This window comes from Pavona decussata, unplaced genomic scaffold, assembly GCF_977016875.1.
Source record: "Pavona decussata unplaced genomic scaffold, jaPavDecu1.1 SCAFFOLD_133, whole genome shotgun sequence".
NCBI lineage: Eukaryota > Metazoa > Cnidaria > Anthozoa > Scleractinia > Agariciidae > Pavona > Pavona decussata.
In genome coordinates, this window is record NW_028145546.1 from 905,908 (window position 1) to 925,467 (window position 19,560).

Below are 19,560 nucleotides of genomic sequence, written 5' to 3' on the forward strand. Positions count from 1 at the left end.
TCTCTTTGAGTCTTTGTTGTCCAGCGGTCAATTATGAAGATAGAATGTCATGTACGCCTTACTTAAGTGTGGCCATTGAAATAAAAAATGGCGGCCTGCGGGTCATCAAAAAAGTCGAGAAGGCAGCCAGAAATTTGTGTTAAAGAGGAGTTTAAGATTGCTGTTAAAATCGCCCTTGATAGATTCCGCTTTGAAGAAAAGCAGAAAGGTAAAACTGTCGAGCTTTACGCCATTATTAAGTGTTATTAATGCATTTTGCACGCTCATTGAAAAGAACAAAACAATCAAGCACAGCTCAATAGCATCTGTTGTTAAAAGAATTTAGCGAGAACAGGCAATCTGTGAATGGGATAGGGTTTAGCAAGGATTAGATATTAAAAAGACTTTTTGCATGGTTCCCAGCATAAATATTCATGAGATCACCTCATTGAATATAGTTTTGATGGTGGATAATTTTGTAAGATTTTATGTAGAATTCGAAACTTATAAGAGACTGGGGATTTATCCTATCAATGGTTGTGGTCACACTACAGGGTTAAATCGTGATTAAGGCATTCTAAATCACACTTTAGCTAAAGTTTGTGTGCCTCCACCAAAAAAGTTGATTTCAAGATCAAGCCAGACGGCAATGTAATTGAGACCAAATGTGGCAGATTTCAGAGCTAAAGCACGATCTAAAGCATGTGAAAAGTGAACTTTTTCTCAAGCTCTATCTAAAGCTTGTTCAACGAGCCAATGATCATTTACGAGCTTTAAAATCACTGCTGTCTGGTCATTTTTGGTACTGAGTAAGTGCTCTTGTTACAAGCAAAAGAAAATGTCTGATGATGCCATTGTCCCTTTTTTTTTTCGAATTGATGATTCTCAGCCTCAGAGGAGGTAAGCAAATAAATTTGAAACATGTCCACTTCAATTTAAGAACAAAAATTGATCCTTGAACGATCATCAAATACTTTACATGTCTCAAACCAGCGCTGGGATATGGAAAAAACCACCCTCCGATGATTTTCAAATAAATATGCAAACATGGAGTGTGTTAGCCAACAATGTTGGCTCAGCAGCAACATTCAAACTTTTCTGAGCCAATAGAATAGGTTAAATGCAACCCTAGATATGAAAAAAAAGCCACCCTCCAATAATTTTGCAATAAATATGCAAACATGGAGTGTGTTAGCCTACGATGTTGGCGCAGCAGCAATGTTCAAAGCCTTCTGAGCCAATAGAATAGGTAAAATGCAGCCAAGTTGAGACTATAACTTTTTTCACAGCTGTTAACTATGAAGGCTTGGCAGCTTGTTGCTTGCTATGACAGCTTTGACATGGGGTAAATCATGGTTCAAAATAACCTGTGCCACACATGTGAAAAATTTTTTTATACAAGATTTATTTTCATGAAGCCCTAAAAGGAGCAGGGAGAGAACAGGGCATGAATTTCCCACTTCCTATTACTTTGAAATTTGAGACTCCCTTTTTCCTTGGAATTTGCAGTGACATTTCTTGGGTGTTGTGGAGATTTTCTGGAGCTTGCACAAATAAGTAGAAACATTTTAATTTCCCAGTGTAATTAATTCATTTTCTCCACCTTAGTGTTAGAGTTTCCATCATCATTCACATCAGTGGAGAGAGCTTATGTACACAGATTTTGTCAGAATCTGGGACTAAACTCTAAGAGCAAGGGGTAAGCTGAACATGTATTATTCATCAACTGTTAACATTGCTTTGAATTCTGTAGTTGTGAAGGAAGTCGCTAGTTGTTCATTCCATTGTTTTTTCTTCCAGGAAAGGAAGCAGTAGATATCTCACAGTTTCCAAAAAAGATGTGACTACTGGAACTTATAAAAGCATTTTGAAGCTCTCTGGCAATGCTTCTCAACACATTGAACATCTCTCAAAAAAATTTCCCTTAATCATTAAGGAAAGACAAGAATTACAACCCAAAACTGAAAGATCTACAGTAACTTTTGATACAGGTTAGTAATTCTGTGACAAACAGTTGTTGGTGATCCTGTGTAATGATTTTTTTTCGCAGGAGCAGGCAAGTAACCACTTTCGACTTTGCTGCAATTTTTTGACTCAGGGTTTCTGGCATAATGTCTCATTACCCCAAATTCCCTGAGTCATAAGTAATGTTTTCTCACATTCACCCAAAAGTCTCTTTTGCCAAGCTTTCTTCGCATGCTGTCGAATTTGCCTTAATTTTAGAAAGATTTTGAAAAAAATAATTATTACATAACTTGAAGCGATTGGCACATCATGTGATGGCCTCTTGAAAAGCAAGTTTTGTAATGATTTAGAAGCTACATAGTCATGCACAAAAATGCTATTTCCTACGTGCTTTATACTCTTACAAGGCATGCTTATTTTCAATGGACAACATATATGTATCCATGGGAGTGGTAGCTATCCTGGATGATACTGCCTCATTTATTACCAAGCAATTCTTAACTGTAATGATTCGCTGATTTGTGTTTACATGTTTTTTGAGGACTATATAAATACATCGATATTGTGCTCGCATGTCCTTGAGTTAATTTGTTTTTTTCACTTTTCTAGGTCGTGGTGCAAGGGAAAATAAGGTTGTTGGCAAACTAAATAATAATACTCCTGCTGTCCCACCTCCTGTAAAAGAAAATGAGTTTTTGTCATTTCGCAAGTCTCTACCAATTTATGAACTACGGGAGCAGATTTTAAAACTTATTTCAGAGAATCAGGTAACAGGTTTCTGTCCTAGTGGATGATATTATACTGTGTTAAAGTGACCCAATGTATCTGATACATGTGTTACAAATTTCGTAGGATACTGGTAAATTTCATGTACAGTACAGACCAATGTCACCTTGTTTTGGCACATTATAAAATTATTATCTAACAAAAGCACTTCTTTGAAATGACACCTACCACCACCTATACTTGGCACTCTCAATGAACACCATTGTGCACACAATATACTGACATTTATTTTGTAATTATTGTTTTGTCCATTTCATCTGAGCAGATTGTTCTTATATCTGGGGAGACAGGATCTGGAAAAACAACACAGGTAAATTATTTAATGAAACAAAGTGAGTAGAGATCTATGTACGTGTAATGTATGGCTGGAGAAAATCCCAAAACCAAACAACAAATGAACCATTTCAAAGCCAAACACTGTAGAGGGTCACAGTTAAGCCTTACTGGTCCACATGGCTGTAGCTTAACCCTGTTTCGATAGCATGAAGCATGAAGCAGCTAGAAGTATTACGTAACTACTCCCCCCTGGATGGGATACTAGTCACCCAGGGTTACCCCCACCAGTATGTTGCCAGTATCTATTTATATGTCTGGGTGAAGAGAGACCATGTGCAGTAAAGTTTCTTGTCTAAGGAAACAACACAGCAATGCAGAGATCACCTCAAACCGCTGCACAAGAAAGTACAGCTTTATTTTATCTTTGGGGAGGAGTGAGTTCTTAATCCTCTCTACTAGGTGTGTGGGTATCCATAGGGTAAATTTGCCTCTGGACCACAAGTCTTAGGAGTCCACCCTTGCAGATGATGAGTTCTCTTTGATTGGTAGATGTAGGTCTTAGTTTCAAAACTGTGTGGTATTGAATTTATCCATAGGTACCACAGTTCATACTAGAAGAAGCTAGTGCCCAGTCAACACCATGTCGAGTAGTTTGTACTCAACCTCGTAGGATTTCTGCTTTGTCAGTCAGTGATAGAGTAGCAACAGAGAGAGGAGAGAGGCTTGGCCAGACTGTTGGCTATCAAATAAGGCTTGATAACAGGTATCAAAAATTAATTATTAACCACCTTTTATCATCAAATATAAAACTTTTGGTTTGTTAATAAATAAATGACTTTCGGGCTTCTATAACAAAATTGTTCCAAACTGCCTTAGTTTATTTTTTTGCCAGGTACATTGTAGAATGAATGAATGACTTTTTATGTAGTTCTCATTTAATTAACATGATCAACATTACTTTTTTATTATCCAAATAGTTAAATTAAAAGAATTACTGTTAGTTATGATCTTTTACACACCAGCCATCAGATGCTTTTGCCTATCTGGGCCATTGATGGGGACTCATGTCAGTAGTAATAATTACTACTGACAAGAAGTAAATCGTAAAATATCATATAATTATTGTATGATATTTTACGATTTACATGTACTACAAACAGTTATATGCCCTACATTCTGCTATTAATTAAAAGGTCTATAATAATTTATTATCAAAATCAAGTCCTATATGATGAGAAAGAGAATGCTGTTAATCTAGATATGACTTTAATGTTTAATACGAATAAAAATATTCATTACCTTGTTCTATTAGTAAAACTTGTCTTCATCTTCTTATGCAGAATATCTCCCAGAACACTGTTGACTTACTGTACAACTGGAGTGCTATTAAGGACTCTGATGTCAGGCGACAACTCTCTGTCATTTGTCACCCACATCATAGTGGTAAGCAGTTATTTAATAAATTATAAGTTCCATTTATTAAATAACCTTAGTCTGTCTTAGCTTTCAGTAGAAGGAATCTATACACCATGTCATGTTGCTCTTACAGTTACTTCTTTTCAATGTCACATTAACTCTGACGGTGAAAAGCCATCTATAGCTTGTGTTCTAACTATTCTGTTATTGATCACAGTAACAGTGAAAACCAACATCCCTGAAAATCAGACACTTAATTTCCCACTCCAGAGACTTTGAAAATACTGCCAACATTAAGGGACTGCGGGATTATTTGGGTAGACAGATGGGCATTGTGTCAACAAAGAAGTGCATTTTTAGCACTTTCTCAGAGTAGCATAGCTCTTGTTAAATAGGTTTCACCTGAAAGAGTTATTCCTATACAACTGACTGTCAAGAAATACACTTATTCATCAGCACAATTTTCAATGCTCTACCCAAAGGATCCCATAATCTATCACTCATACCAGTCTCCCCATAGTTTCTGGAGTGAAGAATTAGCTGACATAAATGGAAATGGATCACATGCCACTAGTGGGTCTTTCAATGAAGTATAGGCTGGTGTTCCCTAACAGTTATCAAGGTCTCACACTGAATGGTATCCCAGTGACCCAATGTACCTAGGAGACTCTGAAAGATTTTTTAACAGACAACTTGCTTGCCCAATGTTTGGTTTCCACCTAAAAGCCTGACAGTAACATTTTCAAATGATTTCAATGTAATATGCAGGGGTATACTTTTATTAGTAGTCAAGTTTAATGCAAGTTAGTACACTTGTTTGCCGCCAGCCTTAACCAAGGGCTATCTGTGACTTGTCATGTGATATCGAGGAAATGTTACAATGAATAAAGAATAAACAGTTAAAAAATAAAATAAATAAATAAACTAGCCCCTCTAAGTAAGAAACTAGACAAAAACTTGTTAACAATTTAAGAAGGCAGTGTGCCGTAACACCATTGTAATTATTATTTTTTTAATTAATGTGACTGTATTATTTTATCTGTAGGACGAAATCCATGAGCGGGATAGGTTTTCTGATTTTCTCTTGATTGCTCTGAGGGATCTTCTCACCATTAACAGGCGCCTGAAATTGATTTTGATGAGTGCTGCTTTGGATGTCAATCTGTTTATTGAATACTTTGGAAAGTGTCCTGTGGTTCATGGTAAGCTAGGTGCACAGGATACCTATACAATAATAGAGATTGTAAAATAATATTCTTATCCTTGAGAGAAGAGAAAACCCTTTTAAAAAGTAACAAATGTTTGGTTTATCAACAGAGTTTATAACTAAAGGTAAATTGGCCACTGTAAATTTTTGAAAAAGGTTGAATAAAGAAAAGTCTAAATGAATGGGAAGGACAGGCTGCACTTTCATTTTGCGAGGAAAAGTTGTCTTTGGCTCAATTCATTCTATTATGCTCATTTGACCATACATGTTTTGTACAGCCATTTTCTTACTTTATTGTCTGGTTATCAAAAACATATTCTAGTGGTAAAAATGATGACCACAGAAGTGGTACAAGGACCATGGTCCCCTCAAGGCCGGTTATGGCTGATGTAGGAGTCAATACTAGCTTAAACTTATTGATATCCAACTTTATCTCATTATGTTAAACATCTACAATGTTTCCCTAATGTTCTAAAATGAGTTGTTCCCAAATCTATTTTTCAGTTCCTGGTCGATGCTTTGAGGTAAAAGCATACTTTCTGGAAGACGTTCTTAGAATGTAAGGGCTCTACAGTGATTTTTAATACACATTTTTTAAAATTTTGTTTTATTGTTACATCTTTTTTTCCTTCCCTCTGTACTACCTTTTTAGTTTGGCCATATCACGTGACATTGATTTTGTGTTGTCTCGCAGGACGTCATATTGTAACAAAGAGATGGCCAAGCACATGAAAGACATGACAAGAGGTAATTCTGTCTAAACCAAAGGCATCAGCTTGAATTTATTGACAGACTTTGCATATAATGTTGTGTAATATTTTGCAATGTAAAACAATATATCTACAGGTAAGGTCTGCAACATCAGTAAAAAGTCTGTATGGGTCTTCCAGTAGTCAAATTGACTACATTACTGTATTTGCTTTGCAATTATCTTAATATACCTGTACATGTTGTGGTTTAAAATGTTCATTTGGTTTAAAAAATTTTCAACCAGTTTAATTTTTATTTTCCTTTGTGTAGCATTCATTACCGTAATCCAAAACAATTTTGCACCATAACATATGCATTTGTATGCAGATGTATTTAATCATTTTCCCTTATTCTCTGTGCATGTTAATTTTGCTTCTGCAGCACAAAACAAAAATGAAACAGAAGATACAGACAAAAGCACTTCTCTTCCCCTTCCTGTGAAGAAGGAAAAATCAACCCCTACGAAAGAAAAACTGGGTGAAGTCAAAAGTTCTGAAAAGTCTGACGAGGCTGAAAATGGAGACAATGTGATTATAGAGGAGCTTGGCTCTCCTGTTGGGGATTTGGAATCAGATGAATTGTTTGATGAAGAACTGCAACCAACAGAAGGTACAATGTACACTGTATATTTATTAAGGTGTATAGTTATGTAATGATGATCCTTACCTTAGTTGTACAGCTTTATGCTGTAGAGTTTTTATCTTGCTGTAATATTATTTGAAATTGATGACTGTCATAAAATATTATTACATACACTGTATTAGATCTTTCATTTAATATACATCATCATTACTATTCCCTACAGTATGCAAAATAATATTAATTTAAGAGTTTATTATCAGTAAGTGGTGTTGTTGCCATTGATTATGATGTTGATTGATTTACTGACATCTTTTCATGGTCATAAAGATATTGAACTTGAAGATGATCCAGAGCAAAAAATAGTGGAAGATGCACAAGAAAAGGACTACCTTGACCCTGGGTTCCAAATGGATGAAGAGCTGGCTGATGGAGAAGACATTGAGCAGGATATTTTACTGGAAGGAGAGGATGAAGCAGACAATGATGCCAATGATGAGGGAGATGATGACGAGGTAGACGATGAAGATATAGAAGAGGAAGAGGAGAAGAATGATGATGGGGAAGTTAAAGAACTTGAAGAAGGAGTAGAAATTATGAAACTGGAGGAAGATATTGAGGGTGACAGTGTGCAAGCTGAGGCAACTGACAGCAATGATAAAGAAGATGAGGTATAGTTAGTAGTGTTTTGTATATTGCCTGAAATATAATGTCGATTCTGTGTTGATTATAGCGCATTAAATAGGTGTATCGGTCTGAAGTTTTGTTGATTGTAGTGCATTAAATAGGTGTGTCGAATATGCAGTTTTGATGGTTCAGTGTTGACTATATATAGTGGAATAAATAGGTGTGTGGAATGTGCAGTTTTGATGGTTCAGTGTTGATAATAGTGCATGCAAGTCTATGCAGAAGCTTCTGGTCTATGCCATATGCAGCTTTGATAGTTCTGTGAACATTGGTTATAGCGCATTAAATAGGTGTTTGGAAGATACAGTTTTGATGACCAGTTCGATGTTGATTATAGTGCATTAAATAGGTGTTTGGAATATACAGTTTTGATGGTTCGATGTCGATTATAGTGCATTAAATAGGTGTTTGGAATATACAGTTTTGATGGTTCGATGTTGATTATAGTGCATTAAATAGGTGTTTAGAATATACAGTTTTGATGGTTCGATGTTGATTTTTGTGCATTAAATAAGTGTATCTCATATAATTTATGCAGTTTTAATGTGTCTGTGTGGATTATAGTGTATTGATATTATATTGAAGTTCTAAGTGTGGTATTGACATGCAGTTTTGTCATTTCTGCGTTCACTATCTTATGATGTATGGCATATGTAGTTCTGTTGATTATAATACCTTGAATAAGTGTGTGGCATAATAATATTATACAGTTTTGTTGGTTCTGTTTCAACTATTGGACACTAAAAAAGTGATTATTCTACTAGGAAAGTGACAGTGAAGAACAATATTTGAGAGAGGAAATGGATAACAGCATTTCTGAGGCATGGTTGAATGTAAGTTCCAGCATGTTTGTGTGTTTGTCCGGCAGTCATTAGCACTGTCTAGTATGTATGCATCAACACCAGACATTTGTGACATGTTTGTAAAGCAGTAATTCCAAGATCATGTAATGTTTAAAACACAAGCAGCAGTGTGTTATCAGGATTTAAGACCACGAGGCACAGCCAAGTGGTTTTAGACCCCATAAAACATGTGCTGCAAGTTTTTTGAAAGGCTTCAAAAACATTCCTGGAGAAGCATGTGCCAAGAAAGTTCATAACAATGATGCTTTTGTGAATTGGAAATTAGCATACGAGAAAAACATTAAACACTGCATACTAATAAGGAGGAGGTTTTATCGGGTTTTAAAACCACTGCACGTGATGTTTTATCGACCATTTGATAGGTCAATGGGCTTATGAATTATTAATGAGTTTTTGAATTTAATTACAGTAATTTGTTCTATTTTTAGGGTGATGAGGATTCATTTGTTCAGATCCTGTACTTGATTATGCATGAAAACATCAGTGGTAGGTTGGCAATAATTTCTGGATCATCTTTTTCATTTCCACTTTAATTTTAGAAGTGCACGTCTAAAGAGAACATCAAGGAATCATATACTACTGGATGACAATGATTGTCTTTATTTTCTGTTTATCACTTCAGTTGATTATCAACATTCAGAGACCCAGGCCACTGCTCTGATGGTAGCATCTGGTCGAGGCTGCACCAGTGTTGTTGAACAACTGCTTAATTTAGGAGCCAATCCACACATCAGAGAGCCTAAGAATGGCTGGTAAGGAGAACAGTCTACTGCAGCTATGACAGTATTGCTGGGGGTGGATTGATAGCAGTTTACATGAAGGCACAGTGGTATTAAGTAGTAGTTAGTAAGTCTGAGGGTTGGTTTAGAGTCTGTGCCATCATGTCACTGCCTTTGTCAAGAAACTTTGTTTCACATTGTTTCTTGTCACCCCAGTGTCTAAATGGACACTACCAACATACTGGGGAGTTTAAGCAGCTACTGCAGTGACGGCAACAGGAATTTCATAAGCAATAGGATTTAATGCGAAAACAACAGCTCTAGATGTGCATTAAAAAATTTTGGTACATTTCTTTGCTGTCCACGGCAATTGTCTTTTTTTTTTTCGGCAGTTATCAATAATGTGAAAATTGCCAAAATTCAAGGTCTTGTGAAGAATGCGTGCACGCAATGGTGAATTTTTTATTCTCTGCCTTAAGTTGAACTCAGTTCTCACCTGCTCTGTTCCTGAATAGTGAGTCCACAATGTACAAGTTGAATGAATTGGAATAATCACAAAGTAGTACAATTAACAAGTAACCTGATTTTATATTTCAAGTAATGTTTTCATTGATGCTGCTGTCATGGTTGCTTTTTAAGTCCCTACTGTTTGGAAAATCCTGTAACAGTCTACCATCCCATCAGGGAGAAGCAGCACGTAAAACTATTTCTAATGGCTCCATGTTACAAAAAACCAAGACAAGCCCCAGTCGTGTGTGTGACATATGGCTTTTGTGTCACTTTACCTTTACCATCAACCCAGTTTGGTTTTTATTTTCCTTTGCTTCACATTATGGTAATGGTTCAGAGACTTGGTGAAATAAATTATCACCCTTGTTTTGAAAAACCCAAGAGCCAGTGTAAACCACAATCTGAATGTAATTAATATGTACTTCACCTTATTAGAAATCCTCATCCTTGTTTTTCAGTTGCGCCGTTCATAAGTTCAATGATGTGATCTGTATTTTGTGGATTGTAAGTTACCATTAGTAGATCTTTGTGTATTCATGTACCTGTGTAATGTCTTCACAGGACTGCAGTTGACTGGGCCAAGAAATGGGAGCACACAGATGTGGTTGAACTCCTTGAATCATCGCTGTAAGTAGAGCATGTTTTAAACATGCTGTCAGCTGCACCTTTTTGTTGGCTTAACTGTAGCATGACTGTACAGAAGCATGACTCAAAGTTATATGTTAAATTTGATTCAGTGAAATTAAATAACAGCTTTTCCAAAACAAATATCCTACTAGCATCTATAAAAATGGTGGCCCTATATTATTGCCAAGAAGGTGAGCATGGAATGTGTAAGAATAAACCCACAACAAAATGTATTAAAGTGCATTAATTTTATAATGAAATTTGTCCAGTTTTAAAAGTTTAGCATGACAATAATACATTGTCTGAAACTGTCATAAACAGTCATGACCCTCTAGTTTTTTTTTGTCACTGAGATATGACTTACAGTGCATGGATGATAATTGTAATAAATTATTATGCAGCATCAACTTTAATAATATTTTCATACTCAGGTTATCACCAAAAGTTCCATATGTTGATGAAACAGCTTTAGAAAAGGAATCAAATGAACTAAGTGAGGAAAGCAAGGAGCTGCTGTCTATTTATCACAAGACATTTGATGATGAAAGAGTAAGAGCAAAATAAAAAGTAACTAAAGGCTAATTCCAAGTTGCTGTGAAACTCATTTTCAAAGCAAGGTTTAGTACAAAGCTTTTCACATGAAAATTAGTTTGCATATGAATGAAAACTAATTTTCATAACAAAAACTTTCAACTTAGCCTTGCTTTCATAAAATATATAAGGTTCAAAGCAACACAGAATAGCCTATTTCATACAATCATGGTACGTGTTAACATACATTTCTGGGGGTGGGGGTGGAGGTACTCAATAAAGTTTCATACGAGGAGCCTCTGCCCCGAGGTCCAAACCCTTCCCCTTTTATATACCATTATTGACAGAAAAGAAAACCCTTTCATATACTTTACATAAAAATTGGTCCCCCTTTTACTTACCTACAGTAGAAACACTGCATCTCTTTTTGTTAGGTCTGTTGGAGATATTGTGGTAGGTCCTTTTGCATGTAAATTCCTAAAATAACAGTTTTCCCTACACTTTTCTATACTCCAGCTTGTGAAATCCCTACCCTTTCATAAACCTGCAGCCTGAGAGAGATACCTCTTTTAGGCAGAGCCTCCCCATATAGTCTGTTATAGGGAGTATCCCTGGTCAGAGACCCCAAGTACAAGTATGTGTACATGGGAAGAATCATTAAACTTTGATAAATGGACAGATGAGTTATTTTTTGAAGGGATTGTCTGGTACTAAGAAGTTTCTATGGCAGGTTACACAAAATGTTGAAAAACAACATTGACATGAGCGGGTTTTTTTTGTTTTTTTTTTTCATTTTCAAATTCTCCTAGTGGGGGTGTTTTAACAGAAACCCAGGATTTGATTGTAATGCCATATTTTTACAAAACATGTAGACTGCCATTAAGTAAGTAACATTACAAAATCTTGTTTTATTCCTGTATGTAGGTTGATCATGAACTCATTATCAGCTTGCTGACATATATTTGTGGCACTCAACAAGAAGGTTAGTTTTCTATTGTTACACTCTTGAATAACATGAAAACTTTTACCTGGTATATGATCCAATAATTATTGGATATAACTACTGGATATACTGGATATACAATCCAATAATTATTGATAAATTAAACTATTTGATATACAATCCAATAATTATTGGATAAAACTACTATCTGTAGGATGAAAGTTCTCCTTCAAATTGGTACATTCAGTTTTCAAACTGACTGGTGTGGCTGGCCATAAAGTACATGTACCCTGTTTTATTTACAACATAAAATCATTGAATATTATTCTAAACAGGAGCTATTTTGGTGTTCCTTCCTGGCTATGATGATATCATTACGCTCCGGGATACTTTGACTGCTCACAGAGAATTTGGAAATTCAAGAAGGTACAGTAACTGTTCTAAAAAAAATTTCCCTAGTACTGTCTAGAGGTCTTTTTACAGTTAAAACTTGATCATGGGGTTCATCTGTCTGAGGTATTATTTTGTGCATCTGATTATTGATTAAAATTGGTTTATACACTTTAAACCAGTTTGATTTTTTCCTTTTTCTTCTTTTGTATGGTATGATGAAATGGCTTGAAAGTTTTTAAACAAAAGGCAATTCAAAACTACGTTAAAAAGGTTATTGCTCCCATTGAAGGCTGTTAATCACCATTGAAAATAGCGTCAATGAGGTCAAGAATTTTCAGTGGGTATGCTAATGAGGCTTCTTCTTTTTATTTCTAGGTATCAAATCTATACTCTCCATTCCTCCATGCAACCTTCAGAGCAAAGAAAGGTAGCTTATAATAATTATTAAGAAGGAGCTGAATTTTCTAATTGTCCTAAAACCTTGCTGCATCAACAGAAACCAGCAGTGATAAATTTGCAAGGTTAGGCACAAACATTGGCAGACGGTGGTAGAAATGGAGAAATGAGCAAATTTTGGTTTTCCACTGCAGTGCTTACTGGTTGCCAACATTCATTTTCTTGCAGCAAGAGACCAGTGGTTAATCAAGACAAAGATACATGATTGTTGTCAACTCTGTGAACTTATAGCCTAAAAATAAGAGTAAACTAATGGTTTGTTTACATGTTTGCCTTTCTCTCTTTTAGGTTTTTAGAAAGCTACATCAAACCATGAGAAAGATAGTAAGTGTCTGTTTTGTACAGGCTATGTTCCTTGCTTTATTTAAAGCAGCATTCTTATAAAAAGTTATTATTGAAAATAAGTTATGTTGCCTGCCTATTTATAAATAACAAAGTAAAAAATGGCATTCATTTATATTCTTGAATCAAAGAACTTGTTTGAAAACTGTACTCTAACATGATGCTGATAGCGTGTTTAAAGCAGAGATTTATATATACAGTGTAACTGTAAAGCAACCCAAGTAAGACTAGACTTGTATAGTAAATGAAAGAGCTTACTGATAAGCTTAATATAGAAGTATGATTAGACTAGAGGTTATAAATCTTGATATGACAATCAACTACAGTAGTTACAAGCACCTTTAAGATTAGTTCCTTTTCTTCACAACATGTAAATTTTAAAGAAGAGTTAATGCTTAGTTTATTTCCTCTGCACTCAGATTCTCTCCACCAACATAGCTGAAACTAGTGTAACAATTGACGATGTCGTCTTTGTGATTGACAGTGGAAAGGTGAAAGAGGTACATGACCTGTGGCTCACAACCGATTGCTAATTGAAAATAAACATTAAGCTACATGTAGATTTGCGTTATGTGTAGCTGTTGTCAGAATATTAAAATTATATTATTTCAAGGAGTGGAAACTATTATTTGCTTGCAACATCATGCCATGTGTAATGTAAGTGGCATTTCAGCAATGCTGCTTTATGAAAAGCCCTTCCTTTATTACTTAAGTTTCTTTAACTTTTTCTTCTAAAGCTCATATTCTGCAGTGTTATTTTATATGAATTTTCTCAGTCTTAAAAATATTCTAACTTGTGTTCAACCTTCATTTATGAGCTGCTTTTTTCAAATGTTAATTTTACAATACATACTTAACCATTATTGCTGTCTTTGGATTTTATCCCAAGAAATCATTTGATGCCTTGACTTCAGTTTCCACATTACACCCTGTGTGGGTGTCAAAAGCCAGTGCCATTCAAAGACAAGGAAGGTGAGTGTGGATATTGCTATCTATACATCAAGTCCTCACAATCATGTTTGTGATGCATTGCAAAGTTTTTATTTTGTTGTTGTTGTTGTAGGGCTGGTAGATGCTCCCCCGGTATTTGTTTTCGTTTATTCAGTCAAGTTCGTCATGACAACTTGTTGGAATATCAAATCCCAGAATTGTTAAGAACACCGTTACAGGTAAGAGTTTTACACAGAAATCACCTGAGTGTGTAACTCAGTCTCTATTCATTTCAATTAAAAAGCAGTCTTGTTTACTAAATAAACCCCTGATAATTCAAATAGCTTTAGCATTCCTATTGGTCTGATACAGGGTTCAAATGCTTTATATTCTATGTGGTTTACAGGAACTCTGCCTTCATACAAAGCTCTTGGCAACACCAAACACATCAATTGCTGATTTTCTGTCTAAAGCAATTGAGCCTCCTCCATTTCTGGTGCTTAGAAATGCTGTTGCCTTGCTGAAGGTGTGTTTTATTTTAGTACTATGTGTTCTTGTTAGATTGCCTTATTTAACATCTTGTTGATAATTTGCCAGTTTGAAAACACTGCCAGTAATATTATTCAACAATGTCAGAGGTTTGTTTGTTATTGATTGACACAGTCTGACTAACTTACAGGAGTGACTGTTTGTCTGACTGACCAGCCAACTAATTAGTTGACTCTCTTTTACTGACTCACTGACCAATCAATTGATAACTGTCCGTCTGTCTGTCTCTCTAACTTACTGACAGACCAACTGATTGATTCAGGCTGCTGACTGACTATATGACTGACCAACCAACAGATTGTTTTACCAATACTCACTGATTGACTGACTCACTGACTCTCTGACTGACTCGCAGGCTGACCAACCAATACTGTACTGACTGATTGAATGATGGATTGATTCACTGACTGAATTACAGAATGATCAAGTGGTCATGCCATTCAATTTCGTCCACCATGTGTTCAAGGGCTCTTTTAATTTTCTGGCTGATATTTAGTTTAATTTATTTCTATTTTGAAATAGACAATTGATGCTTTGGATCAGTGGGAGGATTTAACTGACCTTGGTAAATGAATCATGAATTTATTATGATTATGTCATACTTATGGTAACTGCAAGTCCTCTCAGACTAACTTTTGCCAAGTATTTCAAGAGCTTGGACTAGGTCTTGTACAAGGATGTCGACATTAATGAAAGAGTTTTTCCTCTATTTGAAACCATTCTTTGTAGCTTCTGAGTTTGAGATAAATCAATTTTCAAATTACTAAATCCTGACCGCTTTTTGTGGAGCTTAAGGATGCTTATCTTGATTTGCAAGGATTTTAACAGTAGTGAAGGTGTTTTCCCTCCACTTGAAACCATTCTCTGTTTTTTACAGGCCGTCATCTTGCAGACATGCCACTCAGTCCACAGCTGGGGAAGATGATCTTGTATTCTGTCGTGCTCAAATGTCTGGACCCAGTGGTGACCATAGCTTGTGCACTGGCATACAGGGATCCTTGTAAGAATTTGTTATTTCTTTATTATTGATTAGCCGTATATATAGGCAAGCACCTTTGTGACAACTTAAATTTGAGGACATAACAACTAATGAACCTTGAGAGGGAACAGTTAAACAACCGACAGGCCATATAACGGAAATCGGTCAGATCTAAACAGGCTTTTTCTGTCATGCTTTCCCCATTTCTGTGATGTTTTCTTTCTCTGTCACAGTTCTGTGCTCAGCACTGGCCAGCTCATTCCACTATATACAACACAATACAACAATACAAAACATATCAAAAGCACTAATTACAATTTATGAAGTCCTTCATCTGGTGCCTGGCAAACAAACACCCTTAAAGATTGACAATGTGGACTGGTGACATAGTGGCTAAAATGTGTTTTTATTTAATCATTATTACCTTGTATCCCACCTTAGTTATCCTACCCACATACCCAGCCGAGAAGCGAGCAGCTGCAGCAGCCAGGAAACGATTCATCTTGGATCCATTTAGTGATCACTTGATCTTTGTCCAAGTGTTTAGGGTGAGTTTGTTTAACAACATGATGGTCATGAATAGCTTCTAATTAATCATTAGAAGATTCTCTACTGAGGTGAATTAAGGCTGCATGGGGTACACAGCAGAATGCATGCAATATTGCATGCAACAAAGTTGCAGCATGTGTCCACCATAGACACTACAGCACTAGTTATTATACATCTACTTCAGAAATGTTCTTGGCTATTGATGGGGTTCACATGCAGTGTTGCATAATAAAAATATAATGTTGCACACATTCAATGTGAGTATGACCAAAAACGTTCATTTTGTTGTCTGGAAATGTAATCACAACCCACAGCCCCCAACCCCTTTAATACCATCCTCAACAAACTCTGAATGTGTTGTGACCAACCAGACTGAGTTTACATACTTGTTATTTTTACAACCAGCAGCCAGCAAGATCACAATCAATAGTAATTTATTATTGTGACTTGCATGAAATACACTTTCTCATGAATGCTCAGTACTGATTGCTTGTTTTTTGTTTGATTACTTGTTAGCTCAGTTTGAGTTAAATCTGAATGTTTGTGATGAGCCAGATGTGATGAGCCCTCTGAAATTTTACTAGAAGAAGATAACTTTGCACGCAACAGTAGTTATTATCCTCTAGCACACAGGGGGAGCCAACCCTTGCAGCATACTACATGTACTTGTTTTATGCTGCAAAACATTTCGAGAGGGACCTTTTTTGATTTGTGATAGTACTGTATTTGATGTTAAAAACACCTGACTAATTTCACTTAGTCTAATCAATAATTTAAACAAGATATCTTGTTAATAGCATAAAAGTTTACTTGTTTCCTACGAGACAGTGCCCACCTATGAAACTGTGCAATAGTCATGTATTTCTGTCTTGTTTTCAGGGCTGGCAGCGTGCAAGATCAGAGGGACATGATAAGAGCTACTGCCACAGGAATTATTTGTCTCAAGCTACTTTAGAAATGATGGCTGGCATGAGGTGAAAATGGAAAACACATATTTTATAGAAGCTCGCTACACTCATTCTTGTACTTACCTGAGCTGAATTTCTCTCAAGGGAGAAGAATTACTTCCTTATTTCAAACGATTTCTAACATTACCATCTGGTTTAGGGTGTCTCTTCAATAGGTATTGCAATGAAAACATGAAATGCAATTATTATTAAGATGTAATTTTAAATGATTGGGAATTATGAGACATTTACTTCTAGTAAGTTATGTTCACACCAACCCAATATAAGCCCAAATGATCAGAAACTTTTCTCCCATAACAATTTTCCCCCCGGCCTGTGTTTGTTGTATAGCTACTGCTAAGCAAATTGTTCGGTGTACTTTCAGAATTGTCAGAAAAGTCATTGGTATCTTAGGGCAATAGGAGTGTTTTATATTAATTAAAAGTGCTTAATACATATAATAATCATTATGATCAATTGGTATTCTTTGCCTGGTATGCCTTTAACTTTTAGCTATGCATTCTTTGTGGTTGGTTGATGGATGATGGTGATGATGATGATGATGATGATGATGCATTGTTTCACAGGTCACAGATTCTTGGTCAATTGAAAGTTGCAGGTTTTATTCGGCCTCGTGGTGCAGGAGACATCAGAGACTTGAACTCAAACTCCAACAACTGGGCAGTTGTCAAGGCACGTCTTTAATTTAACATAATCTTTAATACTGTGTGTGGCCTAAAGAGCCAATTAAAATGCAGTTATTGTGTAGAAAAATGGCAGACAGTGTAAGTGATTATTTACCATAGAAATTACACTTTTTCTCTGGGATAGATATGAGACCACATTTCTTACACAATGGCCAAACTAAAGCCAGTTTCAAGGAATGTTGATTTCAAGGTCAAATCACCAGAGTATGCTCCTTTTTTCACAGAGAAACAAGAAAGGGACAGTCACCTTGGGCTTTCCTTTCCTACATCTTTTTAACTTGCACACTTGGCTAACAAAATTAATCTTAAGATTCAAACTTTTGAACATTTACTGACAATAAGAGAAGTGCTAATAATTATGTAGAGATATTACTGAATGGATGTAATGTTAATTCAATGTAGGCAGCCCTCTGTGCTGGAACATTTCCTCAAATGGCCCGTGTGGACAGGAGTTCAAGCAAGCTAACAACCCAGTAGGAACTCAATTCATTATTTGACACTTTTCATTCCATTTGAAAAAGAAAGTCAAGGTTGTAGCTTCATTGTTATTGTAATCTGGTGTTTCTAATAATAATTATTTATTATTTCCACTCTTCAGGAAAGAGAAGAAAGCCTGTTTTCACAATTCCTCTATCCTTTATCAACCTCCATCACATGGGGAATCTATGTCTAGTGCTCAGGCTAAAGCCATCACAAAACTTCCTTCTGACTGGCTGATTTATGAAGAAATGGCAAGGTCTGTTTCCTCAGCTGAAGTTTTACTTGTACATGTTCTAAACAAGGGTATAATTATTATAATACAAGGCTGCAGAAAGTAAGTTAATTTAGTAAAACTGAGCATTTCCTTTTGATTGCTGCATTAGTTTTCTAAGACTGGTGGCGCAGGTTGAACAGGTATCAAGACAGTACCTTTAAGCGGATGATTCTCTTTGTTCTTTTCACATATTTAGTTTAACATGTGTTTGTTTTTAAGGTTAATGTAAATGTTGATCAGAGGAATTTGATGGAAGAGCAAGGCACTCTATCTCCTAGTTCATGATATTCTGTTTTCTCCTCATCTGCCTCCTTGAAATTGAGCTAATAAAAGTGAGGGGAATTATAATGCTGATCATTTGGCTCTCTCCACAGACTGTACACCACAGTGACAGTAAAATGCTGCACACTTGTGTCCCCTATAACAGTGGCACTCTTCACTGGTCCTAGCCTCTCCTCTGAACATGTTACCCAGGATGCCTCAGCAGCTCGTGATGGTGAGAGATACCCTGGAGAAGGCTTTGGACGAGAGAGTGAAAGCAGTGACAGTGAAACAGAGGAGGACACAGGAGAGAAGGCTGGAGACAAGGGTGTCGTGTTCAAGGTGGATGACTGGATTGCACTGTCAGGAAACCAAGAGGTCAATACAAAGTCAAACCCCCCTTCTTTTCTCTCCTCTTTTGATAACAGCTAGTATAAAATTAAAATAAAATCTATAAAATCTCTTTTCTTAATAGTGTAATGTTTTCCATCTTCCCATTACCAGCACACCCTTTAATTTCATGTTTTTGTCATTGTAGGCAACTTCATCTTAAATTTCACTTACAGGAAAAAAAATCTTTCTTTAGAAGTACATACACATGTTGCCACTTTTTAAAAATGCTGTGCTTAATGGAACTATTTCAGCTATTTTTATTAACATTTTAAAAAGCCAAACATCACACTATCAAACACCAATGGACACCTAAAAATAAGGTCCAGTTGTGTTTATGATTGCTATAGTATTGCACTGTCTTGGCTGCAGATGGTTAGGATACAAATGGAATGGAACTCATTAAGGCTTCCTGTAAGAATTCACTATAAATATTCTTCTTGGTGTATGGGGAAGAGTATTTAT

At 36.0% G+C, this 19,560-nt stretch overlaps 1 protein-coding gene across 4 annotated transcripts in view; it reads left to right on the plus strand.

Annotated features, from left to right (window-relative positions):
* Positions 1–55: 55 nt before the first annotated feature.
* The window catches only part of LOC146468056 (3'-5' RNA helicase YTHDC2-like), an 87,410-nt gene continuing 67,905 nt past the window's right edge, over positions 56–19,560 (plus strand). For all 4 annotated transcript variants that reach the window (XR_014867590.1, XR_014867591.1, XM_085125023.1 and 1 more), the window contains exons 1-33: positions 56–208; positions 1,588–1,678; positions 1,780–1,970; positions 2,554–2,711; positions 2,996–3,040; positions 3,603–3,769; positions 4,347–4,449; positions 5,468–5,624; positions 6,134–6,188; positions 6,324–6,376; positions 6,761–6,988; positions 7,289–7,629; positions 8,410–8,478; positions 8,937–8,994; positions 9,131–9,260; positions 10,299–10,364; positions 10,796–10,913; positions 11,820–11,877; positions 12,174–12,264; positions 12,607–12,658; positions 12,976–13,011; positions 13,449–13,529; positions 13,919–14,001; positions 14,093–14,198; positions 14,366–14,485; positions 15,031–15,073; positions 15,386–15,508; positions 15,929–16,035; positions 16,916–17,010; positions 17,571–17,680; positions 18,097–18,163; positions 18,289–18,426; positions 18,819–19,083. Coding sequence is in view for 2 of the 4 variants with exons in the window: in XM_085125023.1 (XP_084981149.1) it covers positions 88–208; positions 1,588–1,678; positions 1,780–1,970; positions 2,554–2,711; positions 2,996–3,040; positions 3,603–3,769; positions 4,347–4,449; positions 5,468–5,624; positions 6,134–6,188; positions 6,324–6,376; positions 6,761–6,988; positions 7,289–7,629; positions 8,410–8,478; positions 8,937–8,994; positions 9,131–9,260; positions 10,299–10,364; positions 10,796–10,913; positions 11,820–11,877; positions 12,174–12,264; positions 12,607–12,658; positions 12,976–13,011; positions 13,449–13,529; positions 13,919–14,001; positions 14,093–14,198; positions 14,366–14,485; positions 15,031–15,073; positions 15,386–15,508; positions 15,929–16,035; positions 16,916–17,010; positions 17,571–17,680; positions 18,097–18,163; positions 18,289–18,426; positions 18,819–19,083 (3,726 nt within the window). In the remaining 2 variants the exon portion in view is untranslated. The remainder of the gene's footprint in view (positions 209–1,587; positions 1,679–1,779; positions 1,971–2,553; positions 2,712–2,995; positions 3,041–3,602; positions 3,770–4,346; positions 4,450–5,467; positions 5,625–6,133; positions 6,189–6,323; positions 6,377–6,760; positions 6,989–7,288; positions 7,630–8,409; positions 8,479–8,936; positions 8,995–9,130; positions 9,261–10,298; positions 10,365–10,795; positions 10,914–11,819; positions 11,878–12,173; positions 12,265–12,606; positions 12,659–12,975; positions 13,012–13,448; positions 13,530–13,918; positions 14,002–14,092; positions 14,199–14,365; positions 14,486–15,030; positions 15,074–15,385; positions 15,509–15,928; positions 16,036–16,915; positions 17,011–17,570; positions 17,681–18,096; positions 18,164–18,288; positions 18,427–18,818; positions 19,084–19,560) is intronic.